The 19,656-nt window shown below is 43.4% G+C and overlaps 1 protein-coding gene across 1 annotated transcript; it reads left to right on the forward strand.

The window, feature by feature from the left end:
* Positions 1 to 206: 206 nt before the first annotated feature.
* LOC122037935 (patatin-like protein 3) lies at positions 207 to 2,022 on the forward strand. The gene is made up of 3 exons (XM_042597427.1): positions 207 to 1,257; positions 1,420 to 1,482; positions 1,567 to 2,022. The coding sequence occupies exons 1-3, from the start codon at positions 292 to 294 to the stop codon at positions 1,870 to 1,872; spliced, it is 1,335 nt and encodes a 444-aa protein (XP_042453361.1). The 5' UTR covers positions 207 to 291; the 3' UTR covers positions 1,873 to 2,022.
* Positions 2,023 to 19,656: the final 17,634 nt, after the last annotated feature.

The raw sequence follows: 19,656 nt of genomic DNA on the forward strand, positions 1-19,656 counted from the left end.
AAATAGGCCATCAAAGAGTGATATGAATCGATCTCATTGTGATCGCACGTGCGCCGCAGTGCCCGCATGCCCTCGGCGACCTGCTGCCGACAGATAGAGCAACCAGCGATATTACAGCACTGAATCTCAGCCGTCCATCAGCCTAGGGAGCAGTCCCCGATTCTATAGTTCTATTTAAGTACGACGGCGCACGCCGTCCCGCATCCATCGCTCTCTCTAGAGAGGTCCCAAAGCAACCGGTCCGATTCAGATTCGTTCCCGGTTCGTCTCGACCGCTTTCACAGAGCAGCAATGGCGTTGCCGTCGGCTCCGGATGAGCCTGCCAGGGGCCTCGATAAGCTTAGCTACGAGATCTTCTCCATCCTCGAAAGCAAGTTTCTGTTCGGTTACGATGATCCTCCTAACCTCCTCCTTTCCACCGCCACCTTCCGCGACGGCTGCCCTCGCTCTCTGCGGCCTCCCGCCGCCTCCGACGGCCGGGTCCGCATCCTCTCTATCGACGGTGGCGGACACCCTGCAGACGCCCTCCTAGCCGCCGCCTCCCTCGCCCGGCTTGAGTCCTCCCTCAGCCGCCTCTCCGGCGACCCCTCCGCCCGCGTTGCCGACTTCTTCGACGTCGCCACCGGGTCCGGCGCCGGAGGCGTCCTCGCTGCCATGCTCTTCTCCCGCGGCCCCGAAGGACGCCCCTTGCACTCAGCCGCCGACGCGTTTCATCTTCTCCTCTCGAGGAGCGGTCGGTCGTCGTTCGTGGCTGCGAGGCGGGGCCCGCTCGCTTGGGGGCGGTCGCAGGGGTCCTCCGAGATGCTCCGAAAATTGTTCGGCGACGCGACGCTGCGGGACACCGTGAAGCCGTTGCTGGTTCCCTGCTTCGACCTGACCACGGGGGCACCGTTCCTCTTCTCCCGGGCGGACGCGGTGGAGGGGGGCTCATACGATTTCCAGCTGCGGGAGGTGTGCGCTGCCACTTGCGCGGCGGGGACGGCGCCGATGGAACTTCGGTCTGTGGACGGGCGGACGCGGATCGCGGCCATTGGCGGCGGCGTAGCGATGGGCAACCCCGCCGCCGCGGCCATCACCCACGTGCTAAACAACAAACGCGAGTTCCCATTCGCAGACAGTATGAAGGACCTCATGGTGCTCTCCCTCGGAAGCGCCACCGCCGGCGGCATTGGAAAAGAAGTGAACCCGAGGAGGGGGAGGTCCCTGCCATCTCAGGCGAAGCTCGTTAGGATTGCCGGCGAAGGCGTCGACGACGTGGTACGGATATCTTCCTCTGCTGCTTCACTCTGCATCCTGCTCCTACTCTGTTTTCCTCACCCTTTTAAGAATAAATCATTTATTACCACGTCATTATTGCATTCACCAATTACAGCTTGAATTCAAAAACTTCTGATATGACAATGAATGCAATTTCATTAGGTGGATCAAGCAATCGCGATGTCATTTGGGCAAAACAAGGCTAGTAATTACGTGAGGATTCAGGTAATTAAATGTCAAAACTATTTCGATCGCCAACTGTGATCTGTCTATCGCACATTGTTATAGATTCGATCACATATTTCTCAGAGCAACGGATTGGAAGTATACGACGACGACATTCGAAAAACAAGAGACGCTGACAAATTGCTGAGGTTGCTGGAGAAACAATTGTCGCAGAAGAACGTGGAATCGTTCTTGTTTCGAGGGAAGAAGATCTCGGAGCAAACCAACGCTGAGAAGCTCGACTGGTTCGCCCGAGAGCTCGTCAAAGAAAACCAGCGGAGGAGCAATTCCCAGATTCCCAACGTGGTACTGAAGGAGGTGGCGACGCCGAGAACGTCCTCCGCCGCGGCCACCAAAAAGGCGCCGGCGAGGACATCCGTATCGTGCTAATTTAATTTTATTGAAAAAAAAAACTCTCAAAAAAAGAGGGAAAATGGATACTATCTTTTGGGAGAATAAAGAGACGGACGGCTGTGTACTACTTTGTACAGCTCGAATTACGTTGGATTCTGAAATGAAACTATGTTTTTAGTTATTTAACTACCGCCTCCATGACATTTCTTACTTTCAAAAAATCACTTGTTTTTTTTTTAAATATTTCAAATAATTCAAATTAGCCACACACAAAAAAATGACTGTGCCTACGTGGCAACGTTCTATATGCAGTCCGCAGAATGGGTGGAGCAAGTATGCATTCACACTTGCCGTGGTACGCAATTGACGGCACGAGGAGACAGAAAATGGGACCCATTGCTGCCGACCAGGGAGGGTGTGGTGTGGCTGTGGCTGTGGCTGTGGCTGTGGCTTGTGGGTGATCTTTTGGTCGTCTCTTGTCCTCTGCGACTACATGCAGAGACAGTAAGTTCCACGAGGAAATTAGTTCCTAATTACAACTGTTATTCTCATTTTTTTTCTTAACAAATAATATTAAACTAATATTTTCTTAATAAAAGTAAAATAAAGTGATATTGTAGTATTTTTAGAAAATAAATCTCCCTTTTAATTTTCGCGCCTGCATATATAAATTAATTACTGGACTTAAATAAAAAAAGTCGATTCTTTGGCGGGCACCGACACCGCCATGCAATTAGAATTAACCACCTGGCTGATGATTGTTTTTTTAAAAACCAATTTATCTGCGAATTTAGTATTTTTTTAAAAAAAGATTTGTCTCTCTCTTAATAAACAATAAATATAAAACTTAAAAGTTGTAATTATTTCCCCTTTAAAACATCCATAATCATATTTACGATAAATTAGCACACAGTACATATTCCATACACCCAACTTATTTGAATTCTTTGGCTTTGCATATATTGAATATTTTAGGAGGGGAACATAAAATACAAACAAATAACAAAAGATAAATATAAAAAATCCCCCTAGAATTTTTTATTGTTCCCGTAATTTGGCAAGTAGTTGCTCTTGGTACGCATCCCAATAAAATTATGTTGCTGCTTGCAACTCTACGGGCCACACGTGCAAAATATATATAGATTTTATATATAACAAATATAATGATTAAGTTAATTATCTCGCGTATAAAAATATATTCATGGTCACGCAATATGAATAGATATATAAATCATATAAGTATATTACTAATAACATTTTGCAATGAGTCGAACAATTAGAGGAAGAAAAAGGAAAAATAAATGCAAGCGTGAAGCTTCCATTAATTCATTCAAGATTTCAAGTAATTAATGAACAATGGACTGAATGTTTTTTGCTATGGCCTCAAAATTTAAAACTTGAAATCAAATGGAGCCAAAAGTTGTGGTGGGATGGATGCTTTTTGATTGAGCATCGCTAGGGGAGTAGCTAGGGGGACAACCAAGGGATGAGCCTTAGCGTGACAATTTGAGAAAAGTGATCAGAGTGGATTTGGCTCAGCTAGCTGAGTTTTCGTAATTAATGTCTTTCAGATAGTGGATGTTTTATTTTTGCTATTAATTAATCACAATAAAAAAAATTAGAATTATCGATAGAATATTTTATCGTAATTTTATCAGTGAAGTAATTTACTGACAGAATTATGACAAAAAATAATTTGTCGGGAATTAATTTGTCGGAACGATTTTACCAATTAAATTTATGGTCCATCGGTAATCACTAACGGAACAGAGTTTCAGTTAGGGGTGTAAATGAGTCAAGCTGTTCGTGAACTATTCGAAACTCGATTCGATAAAAGCTCGTTTAATTAAGCTCGTTAAGATAAACAAACCAAGCTCAAGCTTCACAATATTTGGCTCGTTAGCTCGTGAACATATTTGTTAAGCTCATGAATTAATTTTTAAATAAAAAAATAATAGTTTTGATATTAAATTTATAGATTTTACACTTTACTTATGAAAAATATAGACAAATATATTAATTTTATTTAAATAAAATTATAAATTTTAACAAGAATATTATAATTTTTTTAAAAATCTATAATTTAGTTTTTAATGAATATTTAAATTTATAATTTATATTTATTAAGCTCGTTTAGGCTCGATAAAAGTTCGAATAAGCTCGTGAGCCATGAATATATTCGTTAAATAAAGCTCGAGCTCGGCTCGATTATAAACGAGTCAAACTCAAACATCCAATAGTTCGGCTCGGCTCGGCTCGATTACACCCCTCATTTCAGTTAGGCAGGTAAGGACACTTATTTTTTCGACACGATGAAGATATATGTCCAATAGTATATTTCGATTACTCGATTCTTAGATATATGTAAGGACACCATTCTTCGAGTTTTTTTATTATAGCAAAAGATGATTACACTCATCACAAGTACGTCTCACGGTCTATCCCCAAGTTATGTGAAGGAAGGTAAATAGCGGAGTTAGCTTATAGCCACCCGCTAAGTGATTAGGAGGTGGGAGTAGTTTTTCTCTGAGGGCATGTACCTGTTAAGAATTAATCCCTACCCTATTATAGCAAATTTTAATTTTATCTTTTATTACAGTAAAAGATTATTAAGCTCACATAGATGTCCCTGAGAGTTTATTATTATATGAAGAAAATTAAATTATGAGATTATTTTATAATTGATCGTCTAAGTGGTTACTACATAGAAGGTATTTTTTATGCATCAGATTTTTTTTTTATTCATCGTAGAGAGAGGAAGGACATTGATGATAAGAGGCTGATCCAGTGGAGGAGCGACATCGGCGATCGCTCCTCCCCCCTTATCGACGGTGGAACTTTTAATATTATGGGATTCTATTTATAGAGATGAAGGATATCGTCTCTTATTCCGTGTAAAAATTATCCCTCTATTTTTAAATTTCTGGATCCGTTTCTGTTGATGATGAAGATTTGATTCTTTGCTTTGAGTTGGTGGGCACCAATGCAAATGATGGCGGCTTTGGCTTGAGTTTTGAACCCAAAGTAGTCATTTCCTTATACGCACGTCTCTTCACTTTTTTTTATTAATAATGTAACATAAATATAATTGGATAAAATTTAAAAGGTGTCCAAAATTATATAAATAATCAAAAAGACATTTTAAAAAAAATTAAAATAAGTCTTATCAAATATTTTTAATCAAAAAAATCTTTATTCCTGCCTGATGTATAGCGGTTGCTAGTAGCTATTATAATCTAAAATAATTATTATTTAATTAAAATTAAAATTAAAATTAATACATATAAATTACTATTATATTAAAAAAATTTACCAACTTTGTTAAAAATACTTAAACTTCATTTGAATCATTTTTAAACTGATTAAAATTATTTTAAAATAGTTTTATTTAGGTAACCGCTACATATTTAACCGAACTCTAAATGTTAATTTCTAAATTTTGAATTTAAAATTCATCATAAATGATGTAATAGTGCTCTTTACTATTTAATTAAAATTATTTAAACTCTATCAAAATTACTTTAAGTTAGTCCAAATTAATTGTATTAACTATTACATGTTATAACAATTACAAAAGAGTTACTTGTAGTAACTAATCTTAGTTGTTACATTAATTGCATGGGAAGGAAGAGTTGTTACCGTAGTATTATAGTAATTAGTCATAGCTGTTATAACCATACTAAAAGTAAAAATATTCTCTGGATAAACATATACGGTGGAGTGGGTTGGAAATTATTCAACTCAGAGATTGTCTCCAGATCAGTTACCATGGGAATTTACTGAATTTGAAATAACAGAATTAAAATTTAGTCTTATATGTTGAGATGCCTTGAATTGATAATATCAAATTATCCGCCTAGGCAAATTAGGCTAAGCTTCAAGGTTGCTTGAGCTTGAGTGGGACTCCGTTGGGTGACTATCAAATACTTCCCAAGCTTGAGTGGGAAGTTGAGCGACAAGTTTGAATCGGGAAGTCAAGTGTCGCCTGAGTACCTAGTGGACTTCTATAGTCCAAATCGAGTTGGAATGTCAAACTCCGAGTCAAGAAGTTGTGAGTCGAGTCAGTCGAGCCGACACTGAGTGCTCTCGAGTGGATGTCAAGTCACCTGACTGTCGAGTCGTCGCCCAATCAGGAAAAGGAGACACCAAGACATACGTTTGACGTAGCCCGAAAGGTATCATAGGTAGACCGCTGAGTGAAATGCACGACAGAGAGGAAGAGAGGAAGAAGGGAGGGGAAACAAAGGTGGATGGAGATTTTTTTTTCTTTTACATTTATATTTGCACCCTGTGCTATAAGAGACTCTCTCCCTGCACTATTAGGTAGGGGCGGATCCATGATTTTAAATTTGAGGGGTGCACACTATAAGAAAAAGCATGATTAGCAATCAAAATTATTAATCACAATTTTTGGAATCGCCAAGGCATTTTAGCAACAAAATTAAATTTTCATTGCTAAATTTAGCGACAGAAATATTCAATAGCTTGTTTAAACTTTAATAATAAAATCCTAAACATCCAACAATAACATTAAAAAGAAAACTCTCTGAGTTAACAACATCATTTAACATTCAATATTATTGAATTTCAATTCACAACTCTTCGTTATTGAATTGAAAATCACACATCATTCAAAAACCAAGTGCATCTAATGCGGGGATAAGGGACCCACCCCGAAGAGAGGCAAAGTCACGGTGGAAGTCAAAGTCAAGACATGGTCAACTCCCCTACATCACCGGCCGGTCGGGCAATCCCCTTTGCTCGACCGAGATAAACAATGTCCGGTCCAATATCATCATAGCAGACGACATGGTTGGCGTCTTAGTTCGGCAGAGGATCGTATGATGGAAGCTTCCACTGTCACATCAGAGATGTACTCAACTTGTTGAGGTATTGTGTTAGGGGCACTTTACTAATACATCTTCTCAGGAAAAGCCTCGAGAAGCGTTCACGCGCGCTACAGGAGCCCTATATAAAGGGGTCCAAGCTTTGTCGGATGTACGCGCACATCACTGTTGCTACTGTTCCTCTACTCCTTCGTTCTACTGCTTCCATATCACCGGTGACTGACTTGAGCATCGGAGGGAAAACGCCGGGGGACCCTTCCCTGGCTCGGCATTGACATGGTTGTGGTTGCAAGTTCGTTTCGCTTGGAGTCTTCACATAGTCAACAGGAGCGCCACATCCCCAATATTCGTTGACTCGACTTTCGGACAAGATCAAATTTGGCGTCGTCTGTGGGAACATAACCTGCATCCGAGCCGAGAAGATGGAGGACGCTGGTCGACTTCACACCATGACACTTACCTAAGAGGAGCTCGACATGCTTGTGCAAGCTCGAGCAGCAAAGATAGTCGGCCAGTAGCAGCTGAAGGCACTGGCCGATTGACTGGCCGAGCAGGCAACATCGGCATCGGGAGGTCGAGCGACGCATGAGGGCTGGCCGGAGCAACTCTCCATCTGGGGACAGGTCGACCAGTACGCATGGGAAGGCACCACCAGTGCCGATACCTTTCCACCGGGCTCTGTTCCAAACGTCCTCGGAAATCGCTCAGGCGAATCAAGAGCGGAGATCCTCTTCGGACGAAGCGCCCGTTCGGGACACACGGAAAGGGAAGGCACCTCGAGGCGATGCGTCTCCCGAACGGATTAACAGCCAGTTCTCCGAAGAGATACTGCAGGACCCATTGTCAAGACACTATGCTCCACCGGCTATCGGAGAGTACAACGGGTCGACTGATCCAGATGATCATTTGGGTAAGTTCGACAACGCGACTACACTTCACCAATACACAGATGGGGTGAAATGCCGAGTCTTCCTCACCACGCTCTCCGGCTCGGCACAACGATGGTTTAGGAGATTGTCGGACGGATCAATACAAAGCTTCAAGGATTCCCGAACAACCTTCCTACACCATTTCGCGAACAATAGACGCTACCCAAAAATGAGCGTCAGTTTGCTTTCTTTAAAGCAAGGACCAAGAGAGGCTCTCCGGGCGTACATCCAGCGCTTCAACCAGATAGCCATGGATATCCCTTCGGTCTCATCTGAGACCATGATGAATGCATTCACTTAGGGGCTCGTCGAAGGAGACTTCTTCTGATCGCTTATCAAGAAGCCACCCCGGGTCTACGACCACATGCTCAAGAAAGCTAACGAGTACATAAATGTGAAAGAAGCCCAGGTAGCGAGAAGGAAGGACGCACCAGCCGAACCCTCGGGGGCCGACCGAACGCCAGCCGCCGAGTAGCCACCAACCGCCAAGGGGACCAGAGTCGAAGGAATGTGGCAACACCAGGAGGCGAGGGTGCATGTCGTGCAACATGTAGCTTCCGAACGGTAAAAGGTGTCAAAGGGTAAGGTATGGACACCTATGTTTTATTCCTTCCACTAGTCGGCGTCGCACCACACACGCGACTGTCACGGCCTAACGCCGATCACCAGATCGGCTCCAAGAGGATATCGTCGCTGATCTTCCTCGCCCGACAGACGACGCGGGCATCAATCTGTCGAGCGATGGGAAGATGCAAGAAGATCACCCGAACGACAACAGCATCATCAGCGAAGGGAAAGTGATGATCATCCCCGAGCCTTGCACGAACAAAACAGGTCATCAGCTCGGGAGGAGGAAAATAAAAGTAATGTCGCTCGGGGAGAAATAAACATCATCACCGGCGGACCGACTGGCGGTGTCTCCAATTGAGCAAGGAAGACATATGCTCGACGGCTGGAGATCCATGCAGTAGGTTGCAGTCGAGAGAAGGCGAGCGGACCCGAAATCAGCTTCAGATCCCGGGACCTAGAGCGAGTAGAAGTCCCTCACGATGACACCCTCATCATCCGAGCGATATTCATAAATTATACCATTCACCGAATTTTTGTTGACACAGAGAGCTCGGCAAATATAATCTTCAAGAAGGCTTTCAATAAGCTCCAGATCGACCAAGGCGAGCTACTGCCAATGACGACCCCATTGTACGAGTTCATGGGTAATGAGGTTTTGCTGATCGGCCAAACCAAGTTGGCCACATCGCTAGGAGAGGAGCCGCTCAAGAGAGCCAGAACCACAAACTTTATTGTGATAGACACCCCCTCAGCTTACAACGTCATCCTGGGCCAACCGACCCTCAATGAGTTCCGGGTAGTAGTTTCAACCTATTGCCAAAAGATTAAATTCCCGGTAGACGACCGGGTCAAGGAAGTTAAAGGTGACCAGTTGGCCGCCCGACGCTGCTATGTCAAGATGGTCAAGACCGAGGCCAAGTCCGCTCGAAAAACTCCCCGGCTAGAGGTAAGTGCCATCATCGAAAAACCATCTACCCTAGTCTATGAAGAAAAAGAGAAAGTCCAAATCCATCCCGACCGAGAGGAGGTAACAACTTTCATCGTGTTCGATCTGGAAGCCGAGCAGAAGGTGGAGCTGATCACATGCCTCCCCCTTGTCCGGACAGGGTCGCTCCCGACTGCAAGAATTCTACAAGCGCATCCTCCAGTTATTTGAGAACATGAGCCCTGCCATCCGATCGATATGTACCACCAAAGAGACTTGTTCGATCGGTTGCACTATGATGATCGACGATATTGAGCTGGCTAATTTGGCCAACTCGTCTGTAGCCTGGTTCTCCGACCGGGAGATCTTTTGTATGCCGACCTCTAGAAAGTGGGCCTTCAGCTTCTCGAAGGCTTCTGCGTAGAGCTTGAGTCGGGCGTTACTTATCTCGAACGCCTCGGTTAGCTGCTGAGCGGCCAATTGGGAGTCTGGGTGGATGAGGACTTTGATGGCTCCGATGTTCCGGGAGGCTTGTAGGCCGGCTATTAGCGCCTCGTACTCCGCTTCATTATTTGTTGCCCTGTAGTCCAGCCGAACGAACAATTGTATCCGCTCTTCTTGGAGGGAGATGAGTAATACGCCGATCCCGCTTCCCTGCTGAGTAAGCGAACCATCCACATATACCCTCCAAATGGATTATGGCTCAGGATTTTGTACCTCAGTGATGAAATCCGCCAAGGACTGCGTTTTGATAGCCGTTCGGGGCTGGTACTGGATGTCGAACTTACTAAGCTCCGTCGTCCATTTGATCAGCCGTTCGGACGCCTCTAGATTGAGGAGCACTTTCCTTAAGGGACTATTAGTCATCATGATGATGGAGTGAGCGAGGAAGTACAGGCGGAGCCTTCGAGCGGCGTGTACCAATGCATAAGCCAACTTCTCGAGACTAGTGTAGTGAGACTCAGTAGCTTTTAATATATGACTTAGGAAATACACCAGTTATTCCTTGCCGTTTTGCTTAACAAGTGTCGAGCTGACCGCATACTTGGTCGAGGATAGGTAAATTCAGAGCGGCTCACCGACAAGCGGCTTAGCTAGTACAGGTAGAGAATTGAGGTATGCCTTGAGTTCGTCGAATACCCGATCACACTCCTCGTCCCAATGGAATTTGGTGGCTCGACATAGTATCTTGAAGAATGGCAAGCTCCGGTCGGATGATTTGGAGATGAACCGAGACAGTGTTGTTATCCAACTGGTGAGACGCTGGGCTTCCTTCAAATTCCTAGGTGGTGGCATGTCTTGTAGTGCTTTTACTTTGCTGGGGTTTGCTTCGATGCCCCGCTCGGTGACGGTGTAGCCCAAGAATCGCCTGCTTTTTACGTCAAATAGCCACTTGTTCGGATTCAGCTTGATCCTGTATGTCCTGAGTGTTTGGCAGGTCTCCTTGATATCTGCACGTAGGTCAATAGCTCGGAGGAATTTGATTAATATGTCATCGACGTATACCTCCACGTTACGATCGATCTGCCATCGAAACACTTTATTCATCAGCCTCTGATAAGTAGCTCTGGCTTTCCTCAGTCCGAACGATATAACATTGTAACAGTACATTCCGTTGACCGTAATGAAGCTAACCTTTTCTTGATCTGCCCGGGTGAGCGGCACTTGGTGGTACCTTTGATATGCATCCAGCATGTATATCAGCTCGCACCTTGCAGTGGAGTCTACCATCTGATCAATTCGAGGTAGCGGGTAGAAGCCCTTCGGGCATGCTTTGTTGAGGTCCCAGAAGTCGATGTAGACTCGCCACTTGTTGTCCGACTTGGAGACCAGCATAACATTTGCGAGCCAGCTCGAGAACTGAACTTCTCGTATGTGGTCGACCTCCAGCAGTTTTTGTATTTCTGCCCAGATGATCAGGTTTTGCTCGGCGTTGAAGTCTCTCTTTCTTTGTTTTACTGGCCGAGCGTCCGGTCGGACGTGAAGTTCGTGTTGCATGATGCTCAGGGAAATCTCGGGAAGCTCGTGCGTTGACCACGCAAATACATCATGGTTTTGCTGTAGACATGTGATCAATCCAGACTTTTTGTCTAGTCAGTCGGACTTACAACCTCCTTCGACTAGACTTGAGGGGGAGACATGTGATGTAGGGATAAGGGACCCACTCCAAGGAGGGGCAAGGCCATGGTGGAAGTCAAAGTCAAGGCGTGGTCAACTCCGCTACATCACCGGTCGGTCGGGCAACCCCCTTTTCCCAATCGGGATAAAGAATGACCGATCCAACATCATCATAGCTCGGCCACGAACCGAGCTTCTAACACTCAAAAAAGTATGTGTCGGTGAGGCACACGTCGAGCAGCAAGCCCGCTCGGACTTACATCAAACCTCGGAACCGGCAAAGTGGGATCGCGACTGAGTATATCACATTCAGACATAGCTCCACTCGGCACAACAGCGGAGCTCAGACAGTGGAAGGTTGGCCGAGCGGCCATCCTGCTCGGTCCGAGAACGATAGCGTCCGGATGGCTGATGGTTGGCCGAATGGCTTACCCACTCGACCTAGTAACGGAGAAAAGGAGGATCTGGTGATATCCTTCTAGGATCACGTGCCCTAATAGATGGCATGGCTGGTGGCATGGTCAGGTAGAGGATTGTATGACAGAAGCTTCCACTGTCACGTCAGAGATGTGCTCAACTCGTTGAGGTATTGTGTCAGGGACATTTTACTGATACATTTTCTCAAGGAAAGTTTCGAGAAGCGTGCACATCTTGGGAAGCATGCACACACGCTATAGGAGCCCTATATAAAGGAGTTCAAGCTTCGTCAGAGGTACGCGCACATCACTGTTGCTACTGTTCCTCAACTCCTTCGTTTTACTGCTTCCACATCGTTGGTGATTGACTTGAGCGTCGGAGGGCCAACGTCGCGGGACCCTTTCCTGGCTCGGCACTGACGTAGTTCTGGTTGTAGGTCTGCTTCGCTTGGAGTCTTTGCACAGTCAACAGGAGCACCACATCTCCAGCATCCGTTGACTCGACTTCCAGACAGGATCAACATCCATTGCTTCATTCAAAATCATACATAATACAAGTAAATCAGGACATGAATACTAAAACTTGCAAAAAACCATATTACAAAGTTGATACATATTGTTTACATTCATTGCTAATACAAATACAACCTCCTCGATGAAACAACGCCTACCAAGATCATCATTACAAAAGCGACTATTAATTTCTTGCAACTGTGAATCTATCGAAGCATAAAAGAGGTCTATATGATAATGATGTTTAATGGTAAAATTATCTTGATGAGCACATCCTTGACCTCGTCTATTAATATACAGAGCATTGAAATCAGGAATGACAATATTTCGAAGTTCACAAAAAGATTTCACTTTTACAAGCAAATCATCCCACTTGTTATCCCTCATCCATTGAAGTAATTCTAAGTAGATAATACAAGCTCCATTGCACTTATAATATTCTAAGACTTACTTTGTAAAGTCTAACAAAGGATATCTGTGATTAATAACTAGCATTTTTATCGATTATTTTGGCTCTTAGACTTAGCATTTTCTACCTTCTCGCATACTTAATGTTGTGTTTATATCATGATTTGTGAATAGGGACTTATTTTGGACTTAATTATAAATTTCCTACAAATTGTGAAATTTAATTTCATATTTTTATGTGGTTTTTTTGGGAAATTCAAAGAACTATGGATTAGGATCAAGCCGGATCGAATTTGGTCTGATTTGGAGGTTAAACGGAGGAGATCAAGTTGAATCAATATGGATTGTTGATCCTGATCTAGAGAGATCTTATTCCTTCATTCAGATCTAAGTGATTCAGCCCTTCATCCTGATTTAAAGTGATTTGGACCGTTCATAGAGATCAAGGCATCAAGGGTTTATGCAAGAAGTGGAGCTCCAATTCAGACCCAATCCAAAAGCCCACTCTTCAAGCCCAATTTCAAAAACCCAATTTTCTTTCTCTTATTGGATCCGGACCCGGATCTCACTCAAACCTCTCAACCCAAAATCCAAGATCCAAAACCCGTTAAGAAACCCCTTATTCACTCCACACACGGAACAGAGCCCCTTCTGTTCGCGGTGTTTCTTCCTTGCGCGGGCTAGGGCACGCGATTTTCTCCACCGCCGACCACCTCTTCTCTTATTCCTCACCACCGGCCGGCGGCTCCTCTTCTTCTCTTCACTGCCGCCGGCCGGCCAGCCCAGTCCACTCCTCTTCTAGATTCCAGAGGCGACAGCAACAGCTTTCTCAGCGGGGCAGCAAGCGGACGACAACAGCTCCAACCAAATCCACCTCGCCGGAGTGTTAGAGTATATACTAAAAGCCTAGTTTTTATATAAAATTATTTAGAAATAAGAATCACATTGGTTAAGTATCTACATTTATATATACTGAGTGTAGTCATTCAATTAATTTATATTGTAGATAACACGGTGTGTGGTGTCACACACAGGAGATCGTGTTATCAGTTCTTTATAAATTATAAACAGTAGCTCATGACTAAGATGGAAATGAACAAACCATTGGAATAGTCATAGTGTAATTAAGTATTAGTTTATCTTGACTAATAAATTACACTAGTGCACTCTGAGTGTATTGAGCAGGACCATTTAAGGTAAGTTCTTTTTATACTGATTTAATAAAAGAACAAGACCTTAGTTATTATGGAAGTGTGTGCTCTTAATCCTAATATAATAACAAACACGTATATTTAGTATTTATTTCTTTAACTTATCAAAAGGTGAGATTTAGCTTGATAAATCAATAGGGCCGATAAGTTGGAAAATGATATTACTTATAGTGTGTGTTGTTGATTATAGAAGGAAACTGTGTCCTAGTAATCTAGGTTGATAATGTCCCCAAGAGGAGCTCATAAGGATTGTCATGTTAAACCTTGTAGGTGGACTTAAGTCCGACATGACGATAAAGTTGAGTGGTACTACTCTTGGACTAATACATTAATTAAAATGAGTTATCAGTAACTCAATTAATTAATGGGCATCTGACATCTTAAACACAGGGAGACTAACACACTCATAATAAGGAGCCCAAAATGTAATTTGGGATTGGTGCAGTAGTTCAGTAATAATTTTTTCGTGGAATGAATTATTATTGATGAAATTAAGTTGGGTGTTCGGGGCGAACATGGGAAGCTTAATTTCATTGGGAGACCAAAACCAATTCCTCCTCTCGGTCCCTATCGTAGCCTGTTGTATATAAAGATTTATACCCACTACATACCCACTTCTTACCCACCTCTATACCCATCCTAATGGGGCCGGCCAAGCAAGCTTGGAACCCAAGCTTGGGTCGGCCAAGCAAATAGGATGAGTTGAGTTGGTGTGGCCGGCCCTAGCTTGAACCCAAGCTTGGTGTGGCCAACCACATCATATTAAAAGGGATTTTATTTTTAATCTTTTCTTAATGTGGATATCATGGTTTTAAAAGAGAAGTTAAAATTTAAATCTTTCCTTTTATAGCTTTCTACAAAAGATTAAGAAAAGATTTGAAATCTTTCCTTATTTGTAGATTGAAAGGAGATTTTAATTTTGATAAAACTTTTCTTTTTTGTAACCATGTTCATGATTTAAAAAGAGAGTTTTAAAATTAAAAATTTCCTTTTATAAGTTTCTACAAAATATTAAGAAAAGATTTGATATCTTTCCTTATTTGTAGATTGAAAGGAGTTTTTAATTTTAGAGAAAACTTTCCTTTTTGAAAATCATCCACATGTTCAAAAGAAAGATTTTAATTTATAAAATTTCTTTTTATAACCCACCATGAAGAGAAAAATTATTGGAGAAATTTTTTATAAATTTTCGGAAACAAATTAGGAAGTTTTAATTCTTGTGTTAATTAAAACTTTCATTGTTTAGAGCTTATAGGTGGCCGACCATGTTAATAATGAAAAGGAAATTATTTTTTAATTAAATAAATTTTCCTTTTCATGGCAAAGGAATTAAGGAAGTTTTTATTTAAATATCCTTATTTGCCAATACCAAGGATTATAAAAGAGAGGGTAGAGGTGCCTTCAAGGGGAACAACTCTATTCTATTTCTTCCTCTCTTTTCCTCCTTGGTGGTGGCCGACCCTATTGCTTTTCCCTCTTCCTTTTCTTTCTTCTTCATTGGCCGAACCCTATCGTCTCTTGGAGCTTGAAGGTGGCCGAATTCTAGCTTGGTGAAGAAGGAGAGAAAGGAAGCATCCCTTGGAGATTGGTGGTGGTGGCCGAACCTCATCTATTCTTGGAGTACTTGTGGTGGCCGAATCTTGCAAGGAGAAGAAGGAGCTTGGGTGGTTCTTGTTGGGACTGAAAATGGAGCTAGAGGGGGGGGGGGGGTGAATAGCTCGGCGCAATCTCATGCTCTTTGTTGCTTGTTTCTTCAAGATATGCAGCGGAAAATACATAAACAAACTACACAATGCTAACAAGGAGGGTTTACTTGGTATCCACCTCACAAGAGGTGACTAGTCCAAGGATCCACACCCACTCACGTACCCTCCACTAAGAAATCACTCCTTTTTGGTAACTACCGAAGGCGGAGAAGCCCTACAAGCTTACAGTACAAGAAGAAAGAAAGGAGAACAAATACAAGCAATAGCTTACAGGTTTTACAACTGAAAACCCTAACCCTAGCTTTCTTCTTCAGCTGTAGATCCACCTCTTGACTTGGAAGTGTTGGTGCAATCGACCTCCAAGGTTTTAATGTCAGACAAATATGTTTAAGTATGCTTAAGTTGTTTAAGTATGGAGTTTGATCTAGGGAAGTCCTAGTTGTAGGCTAGGCAAGGGAAGTCCTAGTTGGAGGCTAGGCAAGGAGAGAAATCTCGGTATATCGTTGAAGCCAGGTGGATAGGTCTGGAGGACTTGATCCCTAGGTAGCCGAATACTGAGTCCTAGTTGTAGGCTAGCTAAGGGAAATCTCTGTATGTCGTGGAAGCCAGGTGGATAGGTCTGGAGGACTTGATCCCTGGGTAGCCAAATACTGAGTCTTGGTGAGTGAAGCCAAGTGGAGAAAATCCTAGGGGGTGATAACCTTAGGTAACGAGAAGTCTTGGAGGAGTGAACTCCAAGCAAGGTTGATCGGATGGTTTCTGGTCGATCGCGCGCGGTCGACCGGACTAGCGGATCTCGGTAAATCTAGGTTTAGGTTTACCAATGTTTTCTGTATTACTATTATCACTGTTGGCTAATATGGTATTGCAAGAAAAGTCTTAGTGGATCAGGCGATCAAACACTAAGCAGACAAAAGACCAAACATGTCTGGAGGATCATGTTTGGCAGATAAGTTGAGGTATGCAACTGGAAGAGCGACAGTGAGGTCGGGTTCCTAAAGGGAACAACCTAAGGTCGCTGATCCAACTAAAAAAACCGGGAAGGTTTCCAAGTTGAGATCAAGACAGTCCTAACTGTCATACTCATGCATTATATATTACTATGCTAACCTTTGTGTTGCAAGGATACTTTGCTTAATATTGTGTTGCAGGTTTGGCCGGATCGGTCGACCAAACCAGGGGATCGGTCGATCGAACCAAGATGACTCAGCACAGATCAGTTTAATAAGCAACGATCAGATGCAGAAGGAAAATACACTGATCGGTCGACCGAACTCGAGGATTGGTCGACCGAACCATCAATATTAAAGGCGCAGTAAATACAGATCACGACAAATCTCGATGAACAGGGAAGGAGCCTGTTCGGTCGACCAAACAGAGGGATCGGTCGACCGAACCATTGAAGTCCAGTTAATGCAGAATATCGAGCCAGCATTAGACTCCAGTTGGAAGGGATCGGAGTTGGTTCGGTTGACCGAACAGAGGGATCGGTCGACCGAACATCCATCATACCTATAAATTGAGGCTCAAAGTCAAATGCTATACAAGAATTTTTCTGATCTATTCAAGTGCCTGTCTACAAGCTTGTCGTGCTACGAATTCTCATCAGTCCTGCAAAGCTACTCCATCCGACCGAGCTTCGACTTTAAATTTCCATTGTCGGTATATTTCTTTTTGAATTGTACTTAATTCTATAAGATAGTAGAGTGTTACTATCTTACATCCTTGTAATTGTACGATCCACTTCTTTCCGAAGGTTTCGGAAAGAAGTGTCATAGTGGTTTGCCCATCGGTGCGGTCAAGGACCGTGGGCCTTCGAGTAGGAGTTGAGCTATGCTCCGAACGAAGTAAATAAACGTGTCTCTTTCTTTAAGTTCCGCTGCACATTTCTGATTTGAAAAAGAAAAGAAAAGTTTTAAAACAAGCGATATTCACACCCCCCCTCTATCGCTTCCAACGATCTATCAGGAAGACCTCCAAGAACCTTCAAGAACTGACGATCTGAACTTTGTGGAGAAGTTCTGGGAGCACAGTGAAGATCTAAGATGAATCGGTGAAGCGCTACCGAAGGAATCGAACGCCTGCAGCTAAATACGACGCCAACGGTTGGATCCCGATCGATTGGATTGCTCCCAATCGATCGTGGAGGCTTTGGATCGATCCATTGATCGATCCAGAGCGTCTCTGTGCTCTCGGGAATTGCCTGGATCGATCAGCTGATCGATCCAGGGCTTATCGCGCGAAATCGCAGCTCCCAATCGATCTACTGATTGATTGGGGGATCTGGTTGATCAACCGATCGATCCAGAGCCGTTCTGTGCGATCGCGCACTTGTCCCAATCGATCCACTGATAGATTGGGAGGAGGATTGTCGCGAAGACTCACCCAATCGATCGGCCGATCAATTGGGAATGAGCCAATCGATCGGCTGATCGATCCAGCTCATGATTTCTCCCAAAATCAGGTCTAAAGCCTCCTAAACCAACATCTGGTCAACCATGACTTGTTGGTTCATCGTGCCTAGCATTTGGGTCACCCTTGACCTGCTAGGACACCCTCACCAAGTGTCCGGTCAACCTTGACCTACTTGGACTTATCTTCACCAGGTGTCCGATCAACCTTGATCCACCTGGATTTCCCAATCCTTGATCCATCTGGATTTCCTCGTGCCTGGCTTCAATCACCAGGACTTCCCATACTGCCTAGCTTCACTCACTAGGACTTTTTATCTACCTGGCTTCACTCACCAGGACTTTCACTTCTGCCTAGCTTCACTCACCAGGTCTTTCACCTAGCTTCACTCACTAGGATTTTCTTCTGCCTGGCTTCACTCACCAAGACTTTCACCTAGCTTCACTCACTAGGATTTCCTTATGTCTGGCTTCACTCACCAGGACTTTCTTTTGCTTGGCTTCACTCACCAGGACTTCCTTTGCCTAACCTCCAAGTTAGGACTTTCACCTGACTTCACTCACCAGGATTTTCCTCCTGCCTGGCTTTACTCACCAGGACTTCCTTTGCCTAACCTCCAAGTTAGGACTTTCACCTGGCTTCACTCACCAGAATTTTCCAATCAAGTATCCGGTCAACCTTGACCTACTTGACTCTCCATCACAATCTCCACACATGAACAATTACACCTGCAATCTCCATGTGTTGTCTACATATATTGTCAAACATGTATTGTCAACATGTATTGTCAAACCATCAAAACATAAACATTAAGACTCGAGCTTGACCCAATTCAAGCTCAGTCAAACTAGGTCAACTTTGACCCGGGGAATATTGTACCAACAATCTCTCAACAATCTCCCCCTTTTTGATGTTTGATAATACCTTCTTTAAGTTAGGTTAATCTCATAGCCTAAACCTCCTTCATGCCACTAGGTAATGAAGACATAAGTTAAACCCTTCATTCTCTCCTAAGAGGGCAAACTCCCTCTTAGATAATGAAGTCCTAACTTAAACCCTACATTTCTCCCACTATTGGCACAGATCAAAACAAACTCTCCCCCTGAAGAGTTACTCAACGTTGTTCACAACTTCACTCGTTGTGATCAACTCGATAATGAAAGTCCCATACCTTTCATTTTCCTTTAACCCTACATTCTTCCCCAATGTAGACAAATGCCCATCCTTGAGTATTTTTAACTTAAACAATGAAGATATCTACTCTCCATTGTAAACAAATGCTCAACCTTGAGTATTTTTACTAAAGAAGGTTAACCACCTTCCAAGGTGTATGAAAATAATTTTTCATGTCCTTAAAGAGTAACTATCCCTAAAGACATGCACGAAACTTCTGTCATTGCACCAACAATGACTTGGAATCCCTAAACCTTTAGGAAACCCAAAATTAGAAGTTTTGAGGTTCATAAATTCAATAATGAAACTAAACCTCAACCTAAACTTCTACTTAGTCTTCTTTAACCAATCCATCCTTATTTTCATCATGAAAACTCTCCCTAAACATATACAAATGTGTATTGAGGGGTTAGGAATAGTTACCTAGACTAAAGATGGTCTAAAATGCTGAAACTAAGCTTTCCCAGCCAAAATCAGTATCCCTAATCGATTGGAGTTGGGTCCTAATCGATTCAACCCTTCTGAATCGATCCACTGATCGATTCAGGCTGTGTGGATCGATCGGCTGATTGATCCAGCGAGCTTCTGCTCG

This window comes from Zingiber officinale, chromosome 1A (assembly GCF_018446385.1).
Source record: "Zingiber officinale cultivar Zhangliang chromosome 1A, Zo_v1.1, whole genome shotgun sequence".
In the NCBI taxonomy this organism is placed as follows: Eukaryota; Viridiplantae; Streptophyta; class Magnoliopsida; order Zingiberales; family Zingiberaceae; genus Zingiber; species Zingiber officinale.